This window comes from Meles meles, chromosome 11, assembly GCF_922984935.1.
Source record: "Meles meles chromosome 11, mMelMel3.1 paternal haplotype, whole genome shotgun sequence".
Classification (NCBI taxonomy): Eukaryota; Metazoa; Chordata; class Mammalia; order Carnivora; family Mustelidae; genus Meles; species Meles meles.
Window position 1 is genome coordinate 11,075,016 of NC_060076.1, and position 19,263 is coordinate 11,094,278.

At 42.2% G+C, this 19,263-nt stretch overlaps 1 protein-coding gene across 5 annotated transcripts in view; it reads left to right on the forward strand.

The window, feature by feature from the left end:
• Positions 1 to 19,263, forward strand: part of DENND1A (DENN domain containing 1A) — a 493,090-nt gene that overhangs the window by 310,390 nt on the left and 163,437 nt on the right. For all 5 annotated transcript variants that reach the window (XM_046022048.1, XM_046022043.1, XM_046022046.1 and 2 more), the window contains one exon: positions 1,172 to 1,273. In XM_046022048.1, the coding sequence (XP_045878004.1) occupies positions 1,172 to 1,273 (102 nt within the window). The remainder of the gene's footprint in view (positions 1 to 1,171; positions 1,274 to 19,263) is intronic.

Genomic DNA, 19,263 nt, shown 5'->3' on the forward strand with positions numbered 1-19,263 from the left:
GCCAACTGGGATAAAGACAATAGTTCTAAAGTTCTAGACTCTAAGGGAATGAGCTTTGACATTTGAGAGGAGAAGAGGGTTAAATGAGATTGGGAGTGGTGGGCGAGCAGGAGAAAAGTGGAGGTGGATTCCAGTAGTGGGTGAATAGCGTGATTAGAAACAGCATCTCAGGGGCGCCTGGGTGGCTCAGTGGGTTAAGCCTCAGCCTTCGGTTCAGGTCATGGTCTCAGGGTCCTGGGATGGAGCCCCTCATCGGGCTCTCTGCTCAGCAGGGAGCCTGCTTCCCCCACTCTCTCTGCCTGCCTCTCTGCCTACTTGTGATCTCTCTTTGTTAAATAAAGAAATAAATTCTTTAAAAGAAAGAAACATCATCTCATACTTCTATACTCTATGGAGAGATGCTCCCAGATGGTAGACTTTTCCTTTCTCTATCTTTCTCTATCCCTTCCTCCCCATACCCATGTGCACACCCAGTAAGCACATCTCCCTTACCGTCTCTGTTCCTGTGCCCATGGAATTATGACTTATGGCCAGAGCCTCTGAGCCTTGACTCACTAACTGGGTTTCTATGGAAAATGGGATCCAACTAAAAGCGTGACCTTCCTACTTAGTGGTTAAGGGAAATGTTAACGTGTTAACACCAGGCCATACACTGTATTCCATACCCAAGAATGACAAGGTGCAAAAGAGAGATGGGCAAGTAGCTTTTGGTAAATGAAAGGGGATGGGTTGAATGTGGGTGTCGTAAGGGCCGAGCTGTACATCAGAGTTCCTGGGGCCCAGGGCTTTAGACCGCAGCTTCTACTGCTTAAACAAAGAAAAGAAAAGAAAATACAAGAAAAAAAATAATATTGGAGAGTAAAGATCTCTCTTCCTAGCTGTGTGACCTGAGCATGTTAACTTAGTCAGCTTCATCTCTGTGAAACCCTTTCCACTCCTGGGACTTGGAGATGACTGTAAAGCTTATAGAGTTTTTGTGACAGTTAAAAGGCCTCAGAAAATGTGAACCACCTAGCTTGGGCCTGCCACAAAATGAGCCTTTGTCAAAGCCTTTGTCACTGTTCTTCCTTATGCCCTTTCCCCAGAGAGGGCCAGTGGAAGTATCTGTGTCCTCATGGTGCTTCAATGATTTTTTTCTCTTGGATTTTTTTTTTTTTTTTTTTTTTTGCAGAAAGTCAGAAACATGGCCCTAGATGATGTCGTGATCCTCAACGTGGACACTAACACCCTGGAAACTCCCTTTGATGACCTTCAGAGCCTCCCAAATGATGTGGTGAGTAATGAACTCTTGAGGTCTGACTCCTGTGAGTTGGGGGAGGGGACGTGGATGTGACTTTAGAGAAGGGGAAGGCGGGGAGACCGCTGTAGTTGTTTCTGTCTCTGCTGTCTCTGCCACCTTTGTCTCAGTGGAGAAAGCTGGAGGGCAGTTCATTTTGTTAGTCTCGCTTCACTGTCATAACTTGCATCTAGAGGGCTGATCCCCGGGTCTCGTCAGTTCCTCTTTATGTGGGAGCCTGGGGGTCTGGGGGTCTTGCTGTCCCTCTCTAGCACATTGCCACGTCCCTTGGGTACCTTCCCTTGGGTACCTTCCCTTGGGTACCCCGACTGTGAAGGGGGGCGGGTGGAGGGCTTCCCATGTGAGTGATATGGGGCACTTCCAAGTCTACGTTTCTCTCCTGGACCATCATCAAGCAGGCGTTTTCCCATGTAGCAGGGTATCTGCTGACAGTGCTCTGAATGTGGTTCCATGTCCCAGAAACCTGCGTTACCTTCGGTCCGGCCAGACAGCGAGCTCACTTTAGCAAAAGCAGCTGGCTGCCACATTTGCCACACTAACCCCTAACCGCACACCAGTCTCGGCACTGCTATTTGGGCTGCCTCATGGGCAGCTGTTTGAAGTCGCCCCTGTCCCCTCCTTGTCCAGATGAATGAGGAGGTATTGGGACTCCCTGGGAAATATGGTTTGATGTTTCTGGTTTGACCTCCGCGGCTCTGTCTGCTGGAAGCTCTATAAAGTTGTTCTGGCTTCCAGACTGGAAGGAGTAGATGTTCCGTGTGTGCTGACGTGGATTTGGGTTTGTGTTGCTGGGTTTATGTCATGGCAGGTGGAGGTCCATTATTGCCAGGAGTCCCGATGGCACTTGGGGGTTGGCTGTCTGGAAGAGATGGCTGTTTGTTGATGAGTGGGTTGCAACATGGTTTCAAACTCCTCCGCTCTTAACTCAGTATAAGATTGGGGAACGTCACTTATGCTACGTAAAGATGTTCCATTTGTAGCCTAGTTAAACAGTGGCTGCCATTAACTGACTTCCTCTGAGCTGAGCACTGTGCTGAGAGCTCATTATTGGCCTCTCATTTCCTCTTCCCACTGCTCTGAGGAAGGTATTTTTCCTTATTCCCACTTTACTCACAGAGCTAGAAAGAGGAGGAGCCAGGAGGTGAACCCAACTCGGCCTCTCCTGAGAGCTACCGGGCCCCCCCGCCTCTCTGCCCACTGATTACATTCAGTTAACATCAGAGCCCAATGGAGGAGGTGTTCTCTGTCCTTTTCACAGGGGAAGAGAGCCTCAGAGAGTACATTTCTGGCCATAGGTCACATGGCTGGCTGGGCCAGAGCTGAGATTCAGTACCACCAAAGCCCTCGGCACACCCTCCTTGTACACTGCTCCCCTTTTGCAGCAGAGAGATGGCAGAAGCAGGAGAAGTAGAGACAACAGACACTGTGAGGTTTGCTGTTCATGTCAGGACAGAGAATGGGCTTGGGATCTTAGGGCCTCCTGACCATAGTTTGAGTTCTATTGGTCTAAACAATGTGTCATTTCCACTCTGGCTCTGTTTCGGTGGGAGAGCTTTCCCTTTAAGCCATGGGTGCCAGAGGTATGGCCTTGCAGCTCCTGAGTGACTATGGTAAGTGAGCCTAGGAATGGCCAGGAGACCCAGGGACAGCCCGGAATGAGTGGTGGTTAAGAAACCACGCAGGAGGATGTCTGGTCCCATCTGCAGTGCTCTGACCCAGTGCTGGGCATTGAGCAGCAAAGGTGAAGCAGATCTAGTCCTTTCTTTCAAAGAGGAAAGTAGGGGAAAAAACAGATGTGTAAATTACGTCTACATCACGATATAGTATAATAGGGGCCACAGGGAAAATAGGACCGAGGCCCAGAAGGTTCCAGGTGATGACAAAATTTGGGAGACAGGTAATAGATAGAGCCTTCCTGAAGGTGGCACATTCCAAGATGCTTTGTTTGTTATTTTGTTTGTTTGTTTGTTTAGAGAGAGAGCATGCATCCAAACGTGTGTGCGAGAGTGTACGCAGGTGGGTGGGGAGGAGTGGAGGAGAGGGATAGAGAGTCTTAAGCAGCCTGCATGGCCAGCATGGAGCCTGATATGGGGCTCCAGTCTCACCACCCCGAGATCCTGACCTGAGCCGAAATCAAGAGTCGGACACTTAACCAGCCAAGCCACCCAGGGTCCCCAACTCAAGATGATCAGTGAAGTGGTCTCAGGGAACCAAAGGCATGTGAACAAGTTATTTTTTGTCTCTGAGCTCAGTCTCCCACCTTGGAAGAAGGAGTACGAGCCCTGTAAGTTAGGATTGCTGCAGCAAAGAAATGAGATGGTTATGTCCCTCAGGTGCTTGGGACAGTGCTCACACATTATCAGTGTTCAGTAAAAGGTACCTGCTTTTGTTTTTCATAAAACTATTGTGAGTAGTTACAGCCAGAGTTAGAGGACAGTTAGTTCCTGAACAGTCCTCAGCCTGCATGAAAAGAGCCTCTTTGTTTGCAGGTTGGTTTGTGGCAGAGGTGAGAATGTTATACAGTGGTGTTGGCTCTAGACCCATTAAAGACTCCAGAGATACAGTAATGGAGAGGGAAAGTGGTCTCTGAGGTACGTGTGTGCCAGTGGAATGCACAGACACAATTCTCTCAGGCTGTGGGAACTACCAAGTCCTTGAGAGGAAATCATGTCCTGCGCATCTCTGTGTCCCCTGCATTCAGCACAGGACCAGGTACCTTCAGGGTACCAGCATATCCATAATTGACCTCATAATTTCCTCTTTTGTCAGAGCGGCCTGTTCACGGCATCTGGCAGATTCTGCTTCTTAAACTGTTTGTCCAGTCCTCTTCTCTGTCTCTCCCCACACCACCTTATCCAGGCTCTTCTCTCCTGCACTATTTTCAGCAGCCCCCAAACGTGGTCTTCAGACTCCGCCCTTCCTTCTCTTGGACCAGAGCGACCTTTCCAACACTAAATCTAACTATGTTTCCCTCTTAAAACCACTCCGTCAATGAACATAATTAAAAAGCTGAAAAAAACAAACAAAACAAAACAAAAAAACCTTCAAAAGACAGAATATCCTCCCTGAACTTCCCAGTGCCTATCGCTTAGAGGCAAATTCCTCTCGTTGGCTTTGAAATCAGGCAGATGTGTGTTTAATTCCTGGCTTCTTCACTTCCTAGCCGTGTGATCTCAGTCAGAATTCCTTAAGCTCTCTGAGCCTTTGTTTCCTCATAGGCTGTTGTGGGAATCAAAGGAAATGTATATAATATGTGTAAAACATATATCCTATGAGTACGATAGATGGTAGTTAGTGGTCATGATTTATGGACGCAAATGACAATGAGCCTGGCATTCAAAGTCCTCCTTCAGGTTCGGACCTTCCTGGTGTTTTTCCATAGCTTTAGCTCTCTCTCCCCTCCCAGCTCCAAACCCTATATTGTAGGTATTTGGAACTGTTAGTAGTTCTCCAAACCACATGCGTTATTTTATAACTTCAAACTTTCATACGGAGTTTCTTTTTTCCCAAATGTCCTATCCCACCTGTCAATCTTGTACTCATTCTTCAAGACTTAATCTAAATGGGAGGCTATGAAAACCTTCCCCAGGGCGCGTGGCTGGCTCAGTCCATGGAGCATGTGACTCTTAATCTCAAGGTCGTGAGTTCAAGCCCCGTGTTGGGTGTGGAGCCGACTTTAGAAATAAATACAAATATAAATATAAATATATATGTATATATATTAAAAACCTTCCCTGACCTCTCTAAGTAATTGGACTACATCTTTCTCTATGTCTTCAGAGCTCCTTGTATTGATTGTGTAATTATACTTGTCACCCAGCAATATAATTTATTACACATTTCTGGCTTTTCCTTTTAAATGTCAGTTCTGTGAAGGCAGGAATTAAGTTTTATTCATCTTTGTTTCGCAGAGATGTAGCAGCCACTGAAGAGATAGATGGAAGGGTGGAAGGGACATATGGATTGGGTTATTTTGGTAGATGAAATCTTGCAAAACATGGCACCCATGCTGGAAATTTTATTAAAAGAGGCCTTTGTTCTGCTTCTAGCCATGATGGAATAATTGGAACTGGCTTTATCCCCCCACCATTAACAACTAGAACTCTGGACAAATATAAAAACAGCAGTTTTCACATGTTAGACAACAGGCACTGCAGGACTTTGATTCCGGAGAGAAAGGAGGTGGGTGAGGGGAGGCCTACCATCTCCCCTGGCTTTTTGCCTTGAGGCATTTCTGGACCGTGGTGCCACGAGGGGGAGTCCCCAGCAAAGCACAACAGTCTTGCTAGGTTGAAGGGTCAGAGATCTGAGCCAGAGGTGGCTTACGTTTGTGGGTCAGGGTACCAGACTGGAAGCCACTCATCGAAAAGAGCTCCAGAAATTGGAATCAGGGCCTCTTGGCTAATGTGCTGAAGACTGGCCAGCCCACATGTAGGTTGGAGCTCATGCAGACTAGGCGACATTCGGATTCTGACCAGCCAAAGGAAGGAGATCTTGCTGATGGCTCAGGGCAAACGGTAGAGACCGCAGGAGGCCATGCCTTGGTAGTACTCTGAGTTAGCTCTAGAGTAAAGATTATTTTAGCCTTGCTCTAACAAAGCTTAAAAACAAGCTATGAGGAGCTTGAGAGAGGGCTTCAGGGATGCTGGCAATACGTTGTTGTTGTTTTTTAATCTGAGTACCAGTTAGTGGTATTGGGCAAGAATTCATCAAGCTGAACACCAATGTTATGTGTATTTTATGTTTTTAAACTTCAATAAAAGTTTTAAGCAAAACTATTTCTTTAAAAAGAAAAGACCTGATAGGCAAGAAATTCAGCTTCCTGTCAAAATAAACCCCAACCCTCTTTAAAAGAAGACAAATAGGACGCCTGGGTGGCTCAGTGGGTTAAGCCTCTGCCTTCAGCTCAGGCTGATCTCGGGCTCCTGGGATCGAGCCCTGCATCGGGCACTCTGCTCAACAGGGAGCCTGCTTCCCCCTCTCTCTCTGCCTGCCTCTCTGCCTACTTGTGATCTCTATCTCTCTCTCTCTGTGTCAAATAAATAAGTAAAATCTTAAAATAAATACATACATACAAATAGAGGTGCCTGGCTGACTCAGTCAGTGGGGCATGTGATTCTTAATCTCAGGGTTGTGAGTTTGAGCCCCACATTGAGTGTAGAGATGACTGTAAAAAATTAAAAATCTTAAAGAAAAAAATGACATTAAATCCACACCCAGCAGTGTAACATTCACGGTATCTGCCATCCTGTTATAAAAGTATGAGAAACGAAACTGTAACCCATAACCAAGAGAAAAGCTAGTTAATAGAAACAAGCTTACAAATGACAGATGTGGTGGAATTAGCAGACAAAGACCCTAAGATAAAAAGATTATAAATATGGGGGCGCCTGGGTGGCTCAGTGGATTAAGCCGCTGCCTTCGGCTCAGGTCATGATCTCAGGGTCCTGGGATCGAGCCCCGCATCAGGCTCTCTGCTCCGTGGGGAGCCTGCTTCCGCTTCCTCCTCTCTCTCTGCCTGCCTCTCTGCCTACTTGTGATCTCTCTCTGTCAAATAAATAAATAAAATCTTTTAAAAAAAAAAAGGATTATAAATATGCTCATGAATTTAGAAGAGGACCTGAACTAAATGAGAAGAGAAACAGAAAATATAAAGACTGAAAAGGAACATGTAGAGGTGGAAAATATCGTACCTGGAATGAATATTTCACTAAGGTTTAAGTGTATATTAGATACCACCACATAAAAGATCAGGGAACTTGAAAACATAGCAATGAAAATTAGCCAGTATGAAACAGGGAAAGGGAAAGGACAGGAAAAGGTTCATGGAACCTCAAGGACCCATAGCACAGTATCAAGAGGACTAAAACACTTAACATCATTAAAAAAAATTTTTTAATGATTATAGCATTTTTTTAACTTTTGATGAAAATTGTAAACTCAGAGTTCTAAGAAGCTCAACAAACCACAAGCATAGTAGATCCAAACAAAACCACACAGAAGCCCAAAATGATAGTTACTTATAACCAGTGATAAATAGAAAGGCTTAAAATTAGCTGGCGAAAAAGACACATTATATAAAGGAAAGAAGTAATAACAGAAGACTTCTTACAAGAAAGGTACCTAAGCCAGGAGATAATGGAATGACATTTTAAAAGTGATGAAGGAGAGTTGGGGGAAATCAGAGCGGGAGACGAACCATGAGAGACTCTGGACTCTGAGAAACAAACTGAGGGTTTTGGAGGGGTGGGGGGCATGGGGGGTGGGTGAGCCTGGTGGTGGGTATTAAGGAGGGCATGTATTGCATGGAGCAGTGGGTGTGATGCATAAACAATGAATCTTGGAACACTGAAAAAATAAAATAAAAAAAAAGTAATAAAGGAGGATTTTTGTCAACCTACAAGTCTATAGAATGAAAATATCCTTCAAGAATGAAGGCAAAATTAAGACCTAGTCAGACAAAAAAAGTGAGAGAAAACCATTGTCAGCAGACACCACAAGAATTGTTAAAGGAAGTTCTTCAGATAGAAGAAAAATGAAACCATAGAGAAATTTGAACAATAGGGAGGGAAGAGTGCCAGAAATAGTTAATATGTAGGCAAATATAACAGATTTCTTTTCTCATTTTTAGTTTCTATAAAAGGCAATTGACTATTTAAAGTAAAAATAATACCAATGTATTGTGTGTTGTAACAGGGGTAGAAATATATTTTATGGCAATGGTAGTAGCACAGAGGACAGGGTAGGGATGGAGATAGGAAGTACACTGTTTTAAGATTCTTAAATTCTATGTAAACTGATATAACATTATTTGAAGGTAGACTATTGAGTTAATAGTCTAAGAATTCTTAGAAGACCCACTAAGGGGGGAAAAAACGTGTAGCTAGCTAATAAGCCAATATTAAGAATCTAAAACATTTGGGGGGAGGAGGAAGGATAAAGGAACCAAAAACAGATGTAACATATAGAAAAGTTAGCAAGATATGGTAGATTTACCCAACTATATTGATTTTCACATTAAACATATGTTGTCTAAGTGCTCTAATTAAAGGAGAGTAATAAATTACATAAATAATCAGGATCCAATTGTATGCTATCCACAAGAATTTCATTTTAAAGAGTCAGATAGATGAAAAGTAAGAGGATGGAAAAGATAGTGCAAACGCCAACAAAAAGGGAGTAGATGGGGAACGAGAAGCAAATCTTCCTCATAGAGGAATTCCCAATATTATCTGTAGATACTCCCCTCTCTAGGAGAAGGAGCTTAATCCCCCTCACCCTTCCCCAGCAACACACACACACACAGAGCATGGGCTGGACTTGGTGACTAGCTTCCAAGAAATGGAGTAGAGAAAGGGAAAAATCTGTAACTCAAGTGGACAAATGTCAAACACTACTTGAAGCAATTAATACCACCGGTGATGTTGTGTGGATATTACGTAACCTTGATACGATGGGGATACATGACCTCTCTGGTATTCTTTCCAAAACCCCAGCCAGATAGTGACAAAGACCTCAGTTAAACCCAAATTGAGGGACATTCTATAACATACCTGCTGAGTGTTTTTCAAACTGTCAAGGTCCTGGGGCACCTGGGTGGCTCAGTGTGTTCAGCCTCTACCTTTGGTTCAGGTCATGATCCCAGGGTCCTGGGATCGAGGCCCGCTTCAGGCTCTCTGCTTAGCAGAGAGCCTGCTTCCTCCTCTCTCTCTCTGCCTGCCTTTCTGCCTACTTGTGATCTCTGTCAAATAAATAAATAAAATCTTAAAAAATATCTGTTAAGGTCCTTTAAAAAAATCTTAGGAAAGACTGAGGCACTGTCACATTCCAGAGGAGACTAAAGAGAAATGGCAAACGAGACACGAGGTGGAATTCTGGATTGAAAACTAGGATAGGAAAAGGACATCAATGAAAAAATCGCTGAAATCACAGTAACGTTTGGAGTTGAGTTGAGAATGTGCCAAGTGTTGGCTTCTTAGTTTTGACAAATGTGCCGCGGAAATATAAGACCTATTAGGTGAAACCAGGACTGAGTGTGGAGTAGATGGGCACTCTCTGTAGTAGCTTTGCAACTTTTCTGGAAGTCTGAAAATACTCCAAAATAAATAGGATATTTTTTTTAAAGGAAAGGGAAAAGCAAATATGGGAATAATTATAAAGAACTTGATGCCTACAATTTTGATTAATTAGGTAAAATAAACATTCTTGGAAATATACAAATTACACACTGTTACACAATAAGAAAATAGAAAAATAGCACTATTTCTATTAAGTAAATTAGATTTTGTAATTAAAACTCCCACAGAGAAAATTCCAGTTCCAGATAGTTTCATTAATTCTATCATGCTCTTAAGAACAGATCATCTTGGGGCGCCTGGGTGGTTTAGTCGTTGAGCATTTGCCTTTGGCTCAGGTCATGATCCCAGGGTCCTGGGATCAAGCTCTGCATCGGGCTTTCTGCCCTGCTGGAGGCCTGCTTCTCCCTCTCCCACTTCCCCTGCTTGTTCCCTTTCTTGCCATGTCTCTCGCTGTCAAATAAATAAATAAATAAACTTAAAAGAAAGAAAGAAAGAAAAAGAACAGGTATCAACTTATGCTTACTTTTTGAGAAAATAAAGGGGGAGGAAAAGAGACAATAAAGGGAAAAGGAACCCTTCCCACATTACTTTATAAGGTTTGCATTACCCTGACATGAAAACCAAATGAAAAATTTACAAAAAAAGAAAACTGCTAGCCAATATACCTCATAAATACAGACGTAAAAATCTTTAATAAAATATTAACAAATTGAATCCCATGTATGAAAAGGCTAATACATGGTGACCAAATGAATACAGATTGGCTAAATATTTGAAAAGCCATCAATCTAGTTTACCATTATCAACAGACTAAAAAAGAAAAATGGTATCAAAATATACAAACAAATTATTTTAGGAAAAACACAACACCTATCATGATTAAGAGAGCTTCACAAACTGGGTATCCCCGTTGTGATCGAGAGCATCTAGAAAAAACCTATAGCTAACATCTTACTTAATGGCAAAAGAGTAGAATGCTTATCCTCTCAGAATGAGAACCACAAAAAGGATGTCTGCTCTTCCCATTTCTATTCGGCATTGTACTGGTGGTTCTAACCAGTTCGCTAAGACAGGGAAAGAAAAGCCCTAAATATTAGAAAGGAGGAAGTAAAATTGTCTTCATTCAGACATGATCATGTGTATGGAAAACCCTAAGGAGGCTCATAAATGAATTTAGCAGCATGCAGAATAAGGTCAGCATAGAAGACAAATATATTTCTATATGCTAGTAATCAGTTGGAAAATGAAAATTTTAAAGTGCCACTTAAAATAGCAAAACACAAAATATTTAGGAATAAATTTAACAAAATATATGTAAAATTTGTATACTAAAAGCTATAAAATATTTCTGAGAAAAAATTTAAAAGACCTAAACAAATGGAGAGATATTCCATGTTTTGGATTGGAAGACTCAACATTTTAAAGATGTTAATTTTCCCTGAATTGATCTATAGATTCAATATATTCCCAACCCAAATTCCAGATGGCTTTAAAAAAAAAAAAAAGAACTTGACAAGCTAATTCTGAAATGTATATGAATATGCGAAAGATCTGGAATAGCCAAAACAATGTTGAAAAAGAACAAAGTTGTAAGACTTACTTTACCTACTTTCAAGACTTACTATGAAGTTATAATAAATGTAGATAGTATAGATGTATAGTTCAATAAAACAGAACAAATATTTCAGAATTAGAACCACACATAAATGGCCAGTTGATCTGTAACAAATATGCTGAAGTAATTCAGTAGAGAAGTAATAGGGTTTTGTTTTGTTTTCCAACAAATGCTACTGAACAACTGAATTTCCATATAGAAACAAAATGAATCTCGACTTTTACCTCATGTAAATATAAGCCCAGAATGGAGTATGGACCGAAACCTAGAAGAAAAAAATACTCTAAGTACAAGAAAATAGAGAAAAAAATCTTCATAAACTTGGGGTAGGCAAAGATTTCTTAGATAAGACACAAAAGACACACATCATAAAAGAAAAAGTGATCAGTTAAACCTCATAAAAATAAAAGCTTACCTTCTTCAAAAGACACAATTTAAAAATTGAAGTAGCATGCCATAGACTGAGATATTCTCCATATGTATATATGAAAAAGGTTTTTTTTTTTCCAGAATATACAAAGAACCCTTAAACTCAGTAAGGAAACAGTCCAATTAAAAAGTAGCAAAAGATTGAAGAGACACTTAACAGTCAAAGGGATTCAAATGACCAGTGAATACATGAAATCATGGTCCTTAAAGGAGCAGATTAGTAACACAGTGAGTGTACCACCATCTACCCCACTGGTATGAGCACAGTAAAATGACTGTGTTTCTTATAAATGTGTATCTTACATGTGTTTACTCTTTGACAAAAGTACTTCACTCCTGGGTATTCACCCAAGAACACTGAAACTTATACGCACACGAATACATGTATGTAAATGTTTTTAGCAGCTTTTGTTCATAAGTCACCAAAAACTGGAAATAACCCAAGTGTCCTTCGACTGGTGAATGTGTAAACAAAGAAATACTACTCAGCACTAGAAAGAAACTGCTGATCTGCCCCAAAACATGGGTGATTCTGAAATATCTTACACTGAGCAAAAGAAGCCAGGCTAAAGAGAATATACTATATGATTTTATTTATGTAAAATTACAGAAGAGAGAAAGCTGGTCTTTGGTGGATGAAAGCTGATCAGTGGTTGCCTTGGGCTGGGCTGGAGAAAAACAGGGACTGACTGACAAGGGCACCAAGGAACATTTTGGGGTGAAGGAAGCATTCTGTTTCTTGATTGTGTTGGTGGTTACAGAGGTGCCATGCATTTGTCAGAACTCCTCAGATGGTTTTGTAGGCATTCTGTCACATATCAGTTATGACTCAAATTAATTTTTAAAAAGAAGAGGACTTGGAAATAAATTTTAAAAGGAGACTCTAATATTTGAGTAGCTTTCAGAATAGCACTGTTGATTTTCATGCAATTTACAAACATGGGTAAAGGGGTAACTTTGGACATAGGATGGTATTCAACTAGGTACCTAGACAGTTGGGTTTCAACTTCCATAATCTTAATCTCCGTTACCTTTGTCTGCCTTAAAAAAAAACAACAAACAAACAGATGGACAAAGTTAATACCGTTGTATTGGGTTCCATGAGACTTGCAGATGTAATGCTTTTTACTGACCATCTTGTATTGTTCCCCAGCTGTGGATTTTGGAGAAGGGTTGTTGCAAGAATAGTCCGTCTTTTACTGATCTCCATGCCTATTTATAGACTTCATGTTTATCTCAAGGCCGCGTGGCTGCAGAGAATAAAAACATAATGTCCCCTCCCTCCACAGCCATTTAACTGCTTCACCTGTTTCTCTCCTAAATTTTAAATAACATCTCTTATTCCTTCCAGAATATTAAGTGTAGGGGGACCTGGGTGGCTCGGTTGATTAAGCGTCCTACTCTTGATTTCAGCTCAGGTCATGGTCTCAGGGTCATGAGATCAAACTCTGTATCAGGCTTCGTGCAGGACATGGAGCCTGCTTGAGATTCTCTCCTTCCCTCTCTCTCTGCTCTTACTTGCCCCCCCCCAAAAATAATAATAATAATTAATAAATACTTGAAAAAATAAAGAGTATTAAGTGTAAGCTGCTTAGCTAATACATAGATTGTAGGGCTTTTAAAAAACTTGATCAGAGGGAGTTCAAACTCTTTCAGGCTTCCAGTGATGTGGACATACCCCATTTTATTACTGGGGAACAAGATTTCCCATGTCTCAGTTCGGGTCCTTTTTAATATTCACTGGCCTGGAATTTGTAGGCTTTTGTGTGTGCACATGTATGTGGAAGCCTTTACTGTCTGCTTACTCTTTGTTTTTTTTTTTACTTCATGCTTTCTATAGCCTGAGTGGTGCCCTTTCATAACACACTTTCTTATATGAGGATATATGTAATGGGACATTAAAATGTATCCTTTTTTGACCCAGAAATTTGACTTCTAAGATTTTTTTTTTCTGGCAAATATTTCTACGTGGAGAAAGCCACATAACCAAACAGCATTGTTTATTTTATGTTAACCAAAGTTGGAAGCAACTTTAATATCCGAGTAATCAAGGTAATCTAACCTATTGCTATTCAGTGGCGTGTACCCTGCCATCATTAAAAATGATGGTTATGAAGATTATGGGCAACACAAGAAATGCTAAAGATACAATTTAGAGAAGAAAGCAGAACATTGAGTGATATATCCACTATGAGAATCATGAAGAAAAACAATCAGATACCCAGAAACAAAAGATTTTTAAAACACCTTCCAAATTGCCAACGGTAGTATATTAAGATAGTAACATTATGGATTAGCACTTTTTCTCCTGTTTTCCAGATTTTCTATAATATGACTATTACCAGTTTTATAATGGAAAAATCATCTTTCCTCCTCTCATCTGAAACATTGGAATGTTTTGGCTTTGGGCCTCATGGCTTGTATGGCTTCAGGTGTCTGCCTGTCACCAGTCATTCATCCTTCATCCTTTTAAGTAATTGTCTGTAGGTCTCTGTTCTGTGTTGGCCAGTCTCCATGACGGTGTCCACTCCATACCTTGTAAGTTTCATGCAGCGAGAGAGAGAGAAGGAGCGTCGTGATCCAGTGGGCCCTGCCCTGAGTGTGTGTGTATGATTTGTCAACAATCAAGTATTTTATGGGAGTTTATGGAACTTCATTAAAGATGCTGGAGCAGGAGCACTGTGGGACATCAGAAGAGACCTCAGCAATAAACCGCAACTCCAAGCTTTGGAATGCAGTAAATGTTTAAGAGACTTCCTTCCTTTCATTACTGAATTTTACTTTACTTTTATACCAGTAAAGAGTTGTGTTTTATTGGTTGAAATTTCTTGATTCCGTTTCCCCAGGTCTGTTTAAAAGCTACATTTTATCTTTGAGGATGTTTGGCTCGTGGTAGAGGAAATGCTGCCAGCGAATTCAATTTACTGGCAGAGCTCACAGATATTGTACACGGATTTCTTTTTTTCTTCTTTTTCACAACTGCTACATAAACACAGCTGGGTTTAATATTTGTCGTAACAAAGATTTAACTTGAATCATTTTACTCCGGGTAATTAATGCTTGGAATCTCGGCTACTTTTTCGTTCATCCGCTTGTAATCCTCTGCATTGCTCCACTCTGGCTATCTAGATAATGAAGTGCGCTCCTCTAGGTCTTTGCCCTGCCTTAAAACTGCTTAATATTTGGCCGTTCCCACTAGAGAGCAGATGCTTTTCTTTGCAAGAATTGAATTTCTGTCAGCTCTCTTATGCATCATGTGTTTGGAACTGTAAGTGGATCAAGTTGTTCATCACAGCAGGGACACTGTGAAACACATCTATTATACACACTTCCCACCCCCCCTTCCTGTTTTTTTCTCCCCCGAGGAGGTGGAGATGCCCAGATCCCGTTGGGAGATATCTCACTCCGTGTGGATGTATCCATGTGATCCACCAAGGATCCGGCCTGGCTGCATCCCTAAGCATGGAAATTCTATATCCATTCAGCCCAGCATTGTTGCTGAGACAAATCCCACTTTTATCTCTGTAAACACCACGCACTTCATTAACTCCCAAATATACACCAAGTTTGGGTCACTAAATAAACCCACCAGGCTTAGCATAATGAGTGACATTTCAGTAATTGATGCCCTAGAAAATGTTAATTGTGAGTCCATTATTCCTTTCTATGCTGCAACAATGGCTGGGTAGTTTTGGCTTTGGAGTTGAGTTGTGCGGAAGAATGGTGGCCATCTATTAGGCTCCTACTGTGTGCCAGGCACTGTGCTAGAGGCCTTGAAAATCTTGACATTTAATCTACATAACAATTCTGAAACAAATGTCTGGTGGGGGGAATACTTTGCCCCTTTTTTATAGAGAAGAGAAGAGGTTAAGTAACTTGCCTAGAGGCCTCCAGCAAGCAGATAGCCAGCCTCGGAGGCAGAATTTGAACCCAGGCTCAATCAACACACTTTGGGGTGTTGTACCTTCCTGCTCAGGGTTTGCTAGACAATACATTCATCCATCAGTCAGTCAATACACTGATTCATTCCACGCGTCTATCAGGCCGGTTGACTTTTACCAATGCCTCCGTGTCCACCTAACTCTGAGCTGCTCAGGTGATGTCTGCAATTGGTCCTTCAGTTTTGCTTTTTCTGTCAGAGCTCCGTGTGCATCTAATCCGACTTCCCCAAGCAACCGCCTGTGTTCTTACAGTTTGCATTTTGCGAGTTTTGGTCCCTAGATTGAGCTTTGAGCTGATGGCTAAAAATTCCAAATCTGAGTAGCTTAATTTGTCAGCGTTGCTTTGAAAAGCCGGAGTCTTGATGATGTTCCTGCTGTGATGCGTTCATCTTTCAGGTCTCAGATAGTGCTGCTGAGGGCAAAAGTGCATTTTGGTGCATTTTTAATAGATATCATTCAATTTGCAGGAGTCATTCTGGGACATTCACGTTATGCCTGAAATACTGCTGGTCTATAGAATTAATTATGGTTAAACAGATAGGTGGCTTTTGCCCATGAAGAACATCATTAATCTCTTGATAAACATTTTTAGTTAACGATTAACTTTAGTCTTTCTGCAAATACTTTTCATTAGAACCAGGCATTAGTGCCCTGGTTCATTAGAAATAGACCAACCCCTTTCATTTTTGATTTGTGGTCCATTTTGTTGTTGAAAGATGTTGGCATTAAAAAAAAAAAAATTGGCGGAGGATAAAAAAAAAAACTCAAAAAACAGAAAACCATGTATAATGTCCCTCTTGCAAGTACATATCTGTTTTTTCAAAGGTAACTTACATTTGTATTTTGTGCCTTGTGTTTGCAAGAGAATGGTTCTTGGTTTATTCATGTTGACAACTGAAAAGCCTTAGACCTAATTAAAAGAATTTCCACGAGCACCTTTACTGAACCATTTCATTACGCGGCACTGCACAGATTGCATTGTGAAACATAGTGATAGTTTAAATCTGACCTTTAAACCTAAACTGCCAGAAGTATGGGGGAGAAAACCCTTTTCTGAGAACACTCCCCGGATTCATATATATGGATATAGGCATACACGTATGCACATATTTGGTTAGAAATAACCCTTTTATTGAATGACCACCTAATAATATAAATACACATTTATTCTGAGCTCAGATCTTGCTTGTAGCCTCCTTGAGCTTGGGCAGAATTTTCAGCTGCATTAATTGTGTGTGTGTGTGTGTGTGGTGTGTTAAAGCTAAATTGTTTTATAGGGAAAACAAAGACAATTTCACTTCCTCTGGGCAAAAAAAAAAAAAAAAAAGCAAGCGCTCGGAGGAAAAAGAGTATTACAAATAGGTAGAAAAATACAAAAGTTGTTGCTGCTGTGTTTCAGTTTAAAATGCGGAGGGACTTGGATTAAACACACGGGAGGGGCTGGAGTGCTTTAGTGTGTGCAAGACTCCTCCGAGCTTTGTTTGGCAGATACTGGAAATGGGCCTTTTTGTTTTAAAATTGTGCTTTTTTACTCCCAAGAATGTTATCCTGCGGACTTGCTAGTTTGTTCTCAAGATGCTCAACAAAGCCATTATAGCATATAGTGAAGTAGCCATTCACGTAATGAAAATTGATCCTTTTGTCTAACAAAAGCTGCTTAGATTTTAAGGCTCGCCTCTAACTTTCTGACTTAATGCTCGACCAGTGAGATGTCAGGAGAGACAGAGGGAGCAGAAACCTGGGCCCCTAGGGTCATAGGCAGCTCCAGCTTGGAGCTCCACATAACTAGCACAGGCCCCACTCCCCCACGGAGAACCGGGATCTTTGAGGGGAAAATGGGATGCAGAAGAACCAATTAAAGCCAACTGAGGTCAAGGTACAACCATGTTCTCAAGAAAGAAACAGAAAAGCAAGGAATGAAGGAAGCAATAATGGAGATATATTAAGTTGGGGAAGAAATAAACCAGTATCAAGGACATCTAATTTGCTGATTTTAAGAAATCCTGGCACCAGTGAGAATCAATGAAATAGCATAGACTTTGGAGTAAGACAGACCTGGGCTTGACTTTGGCCTCTGCCCTTTGCTATGTGACATGGGGCTGAGGCTCACTTTCCTTATCTATATAGTGGGGATAATCATGCCTGTCTAGCCTGGTTCTGAAATTTTAATACAACTGGGTTTGAAAACACCTGCCATGGCATTTGGTATCTAGTAGGGGGCTTGATAAATACTAATTCTTCTTGCTTTTTCCTAATGAATTCCTGGTTTTCCCAGAAACTTGTTACTGTGAGAGATAGTGGGGTGGGATTGCCTTTACATTTCAAGGCTTTTTGCTTCAAATGGGAGCCAAGAACTAAGGCCTTGGTAGATACACCGCCATTTTTCACTACCAATGTGAAGGTAGCAGAGGGTCAATGTAGGTGTGTCCCTGGAAATGGGAAAACAAGGCAATAGTTCATTCTCAGCTCTCCAGACACAGACATTCCCCCAGGAAATCTTATAACAAAGCCTTGATAGCTAGTTTCTTCTGGAAAGGAAGAATCACTTTGCCTTAGTCCTTACAGGCCATTTTCCAAGGGGCGAAGAAAGTGTGACTCTCTGGGCTTCCCCCAGCTGCTGCTGGGTGTCCTACTGGTCAAAACAACAAGTCCTTTAACTTCATTTCTGACACTGAGCGCTTAATGCAAGTGGGGCCCCCTGCACAGTCTGGCTAGAGACCGACTTTTTAAAAGAACACATTGCTGTGTGTCTCTGAGGGGAAGGTCCCTGGGGAGTATATGACAGGGAACCTTGGTCTGTTTTGAGGGGTCAGACCTCAGGAGTGATTCTGTTTGAGCCGAGACCTGAAGGGTGAGTAGTCGTTGTCCCGCATGGTAGCCGCTCTTCACATGTGGCTATTTAAATTTTAATTGATGAAAATGGAATAAAGTAAAACTCTGAGTTCCTCAGTCACACGAGGCCCATTTCCCGCGCTCACTTGCAGCTGCCACAGCAGACGACACGGGTGATAAATTACGGGCAGAAAGGCCAGGTGGACAGCACTGGGTTTGCGGGCGAGGGGGCGATGGTGCTGGGAGCGCTCCAGAGGAGCAGGCCTCCCGCAGGGCTCGGGGTGTGAGGGAGGCTGGTGTGACTGGGGCCCAGATGGCGTGGCTGATGCCGTGGAGAGGATACAGAGCCTCAAATCTGAAAGAAGCTGAGGCTGGTCACTCGGGGCCTCGCAGGCCAGGTTAAGACTTTAGTCTCTCTCGTCCAAGCAGCGGGGCGTCTGCACAAAGACCCTAACACCCAGAAGGGCACAAAACAGAAGCTGAAAACCTCCCTGCAGGGTTCATGCTTTTCGTGCTCGATCCGTGGCATTTCAGATTTTTCGTGTGTATATAAACTTATATGGACAGTATGACTTTTTAAATGATTTGTGCCGTATGAATTGCTCAGCACCTTGCATTTTTGCCCCCGTCTGGCAGGATGTTGTGGACCTCTTTTCCTGTCAGAGGTGGCTAGGTGAACCGTGGGCCACCTTCCTCGCCGTCTTCTGCCACCCCACCACACCTGCCACAAGTTGCAGCCAAGTGTTAATGAAAGAAACCTGCATTTACCGAGCACAAGTCGCTCATCTTCGTTCTCATGGGGAGGAAGATACATAAATACTGATTATACAAAAAGCTCGACACTAGGATGGTGATACATGCCACTCGAGAGTCCCTTTTAAAGTGGTGGCGAGGGGCGCCTGGGTGGCTCAGTGGGTTAAGCCGCTGCCTTCGGCTCAGGTCATGATCCCAGGGTCCTGGGATCGAGCCCTGCATCGGGCTCTCTGCTTGGCAGGGAGCCTGCTTCCTCCTCTCTCTCTCTCTGCCTGCCTCTCTGCCTACTTGTGATCTCTCTCTGTCAAATAAGTAAAT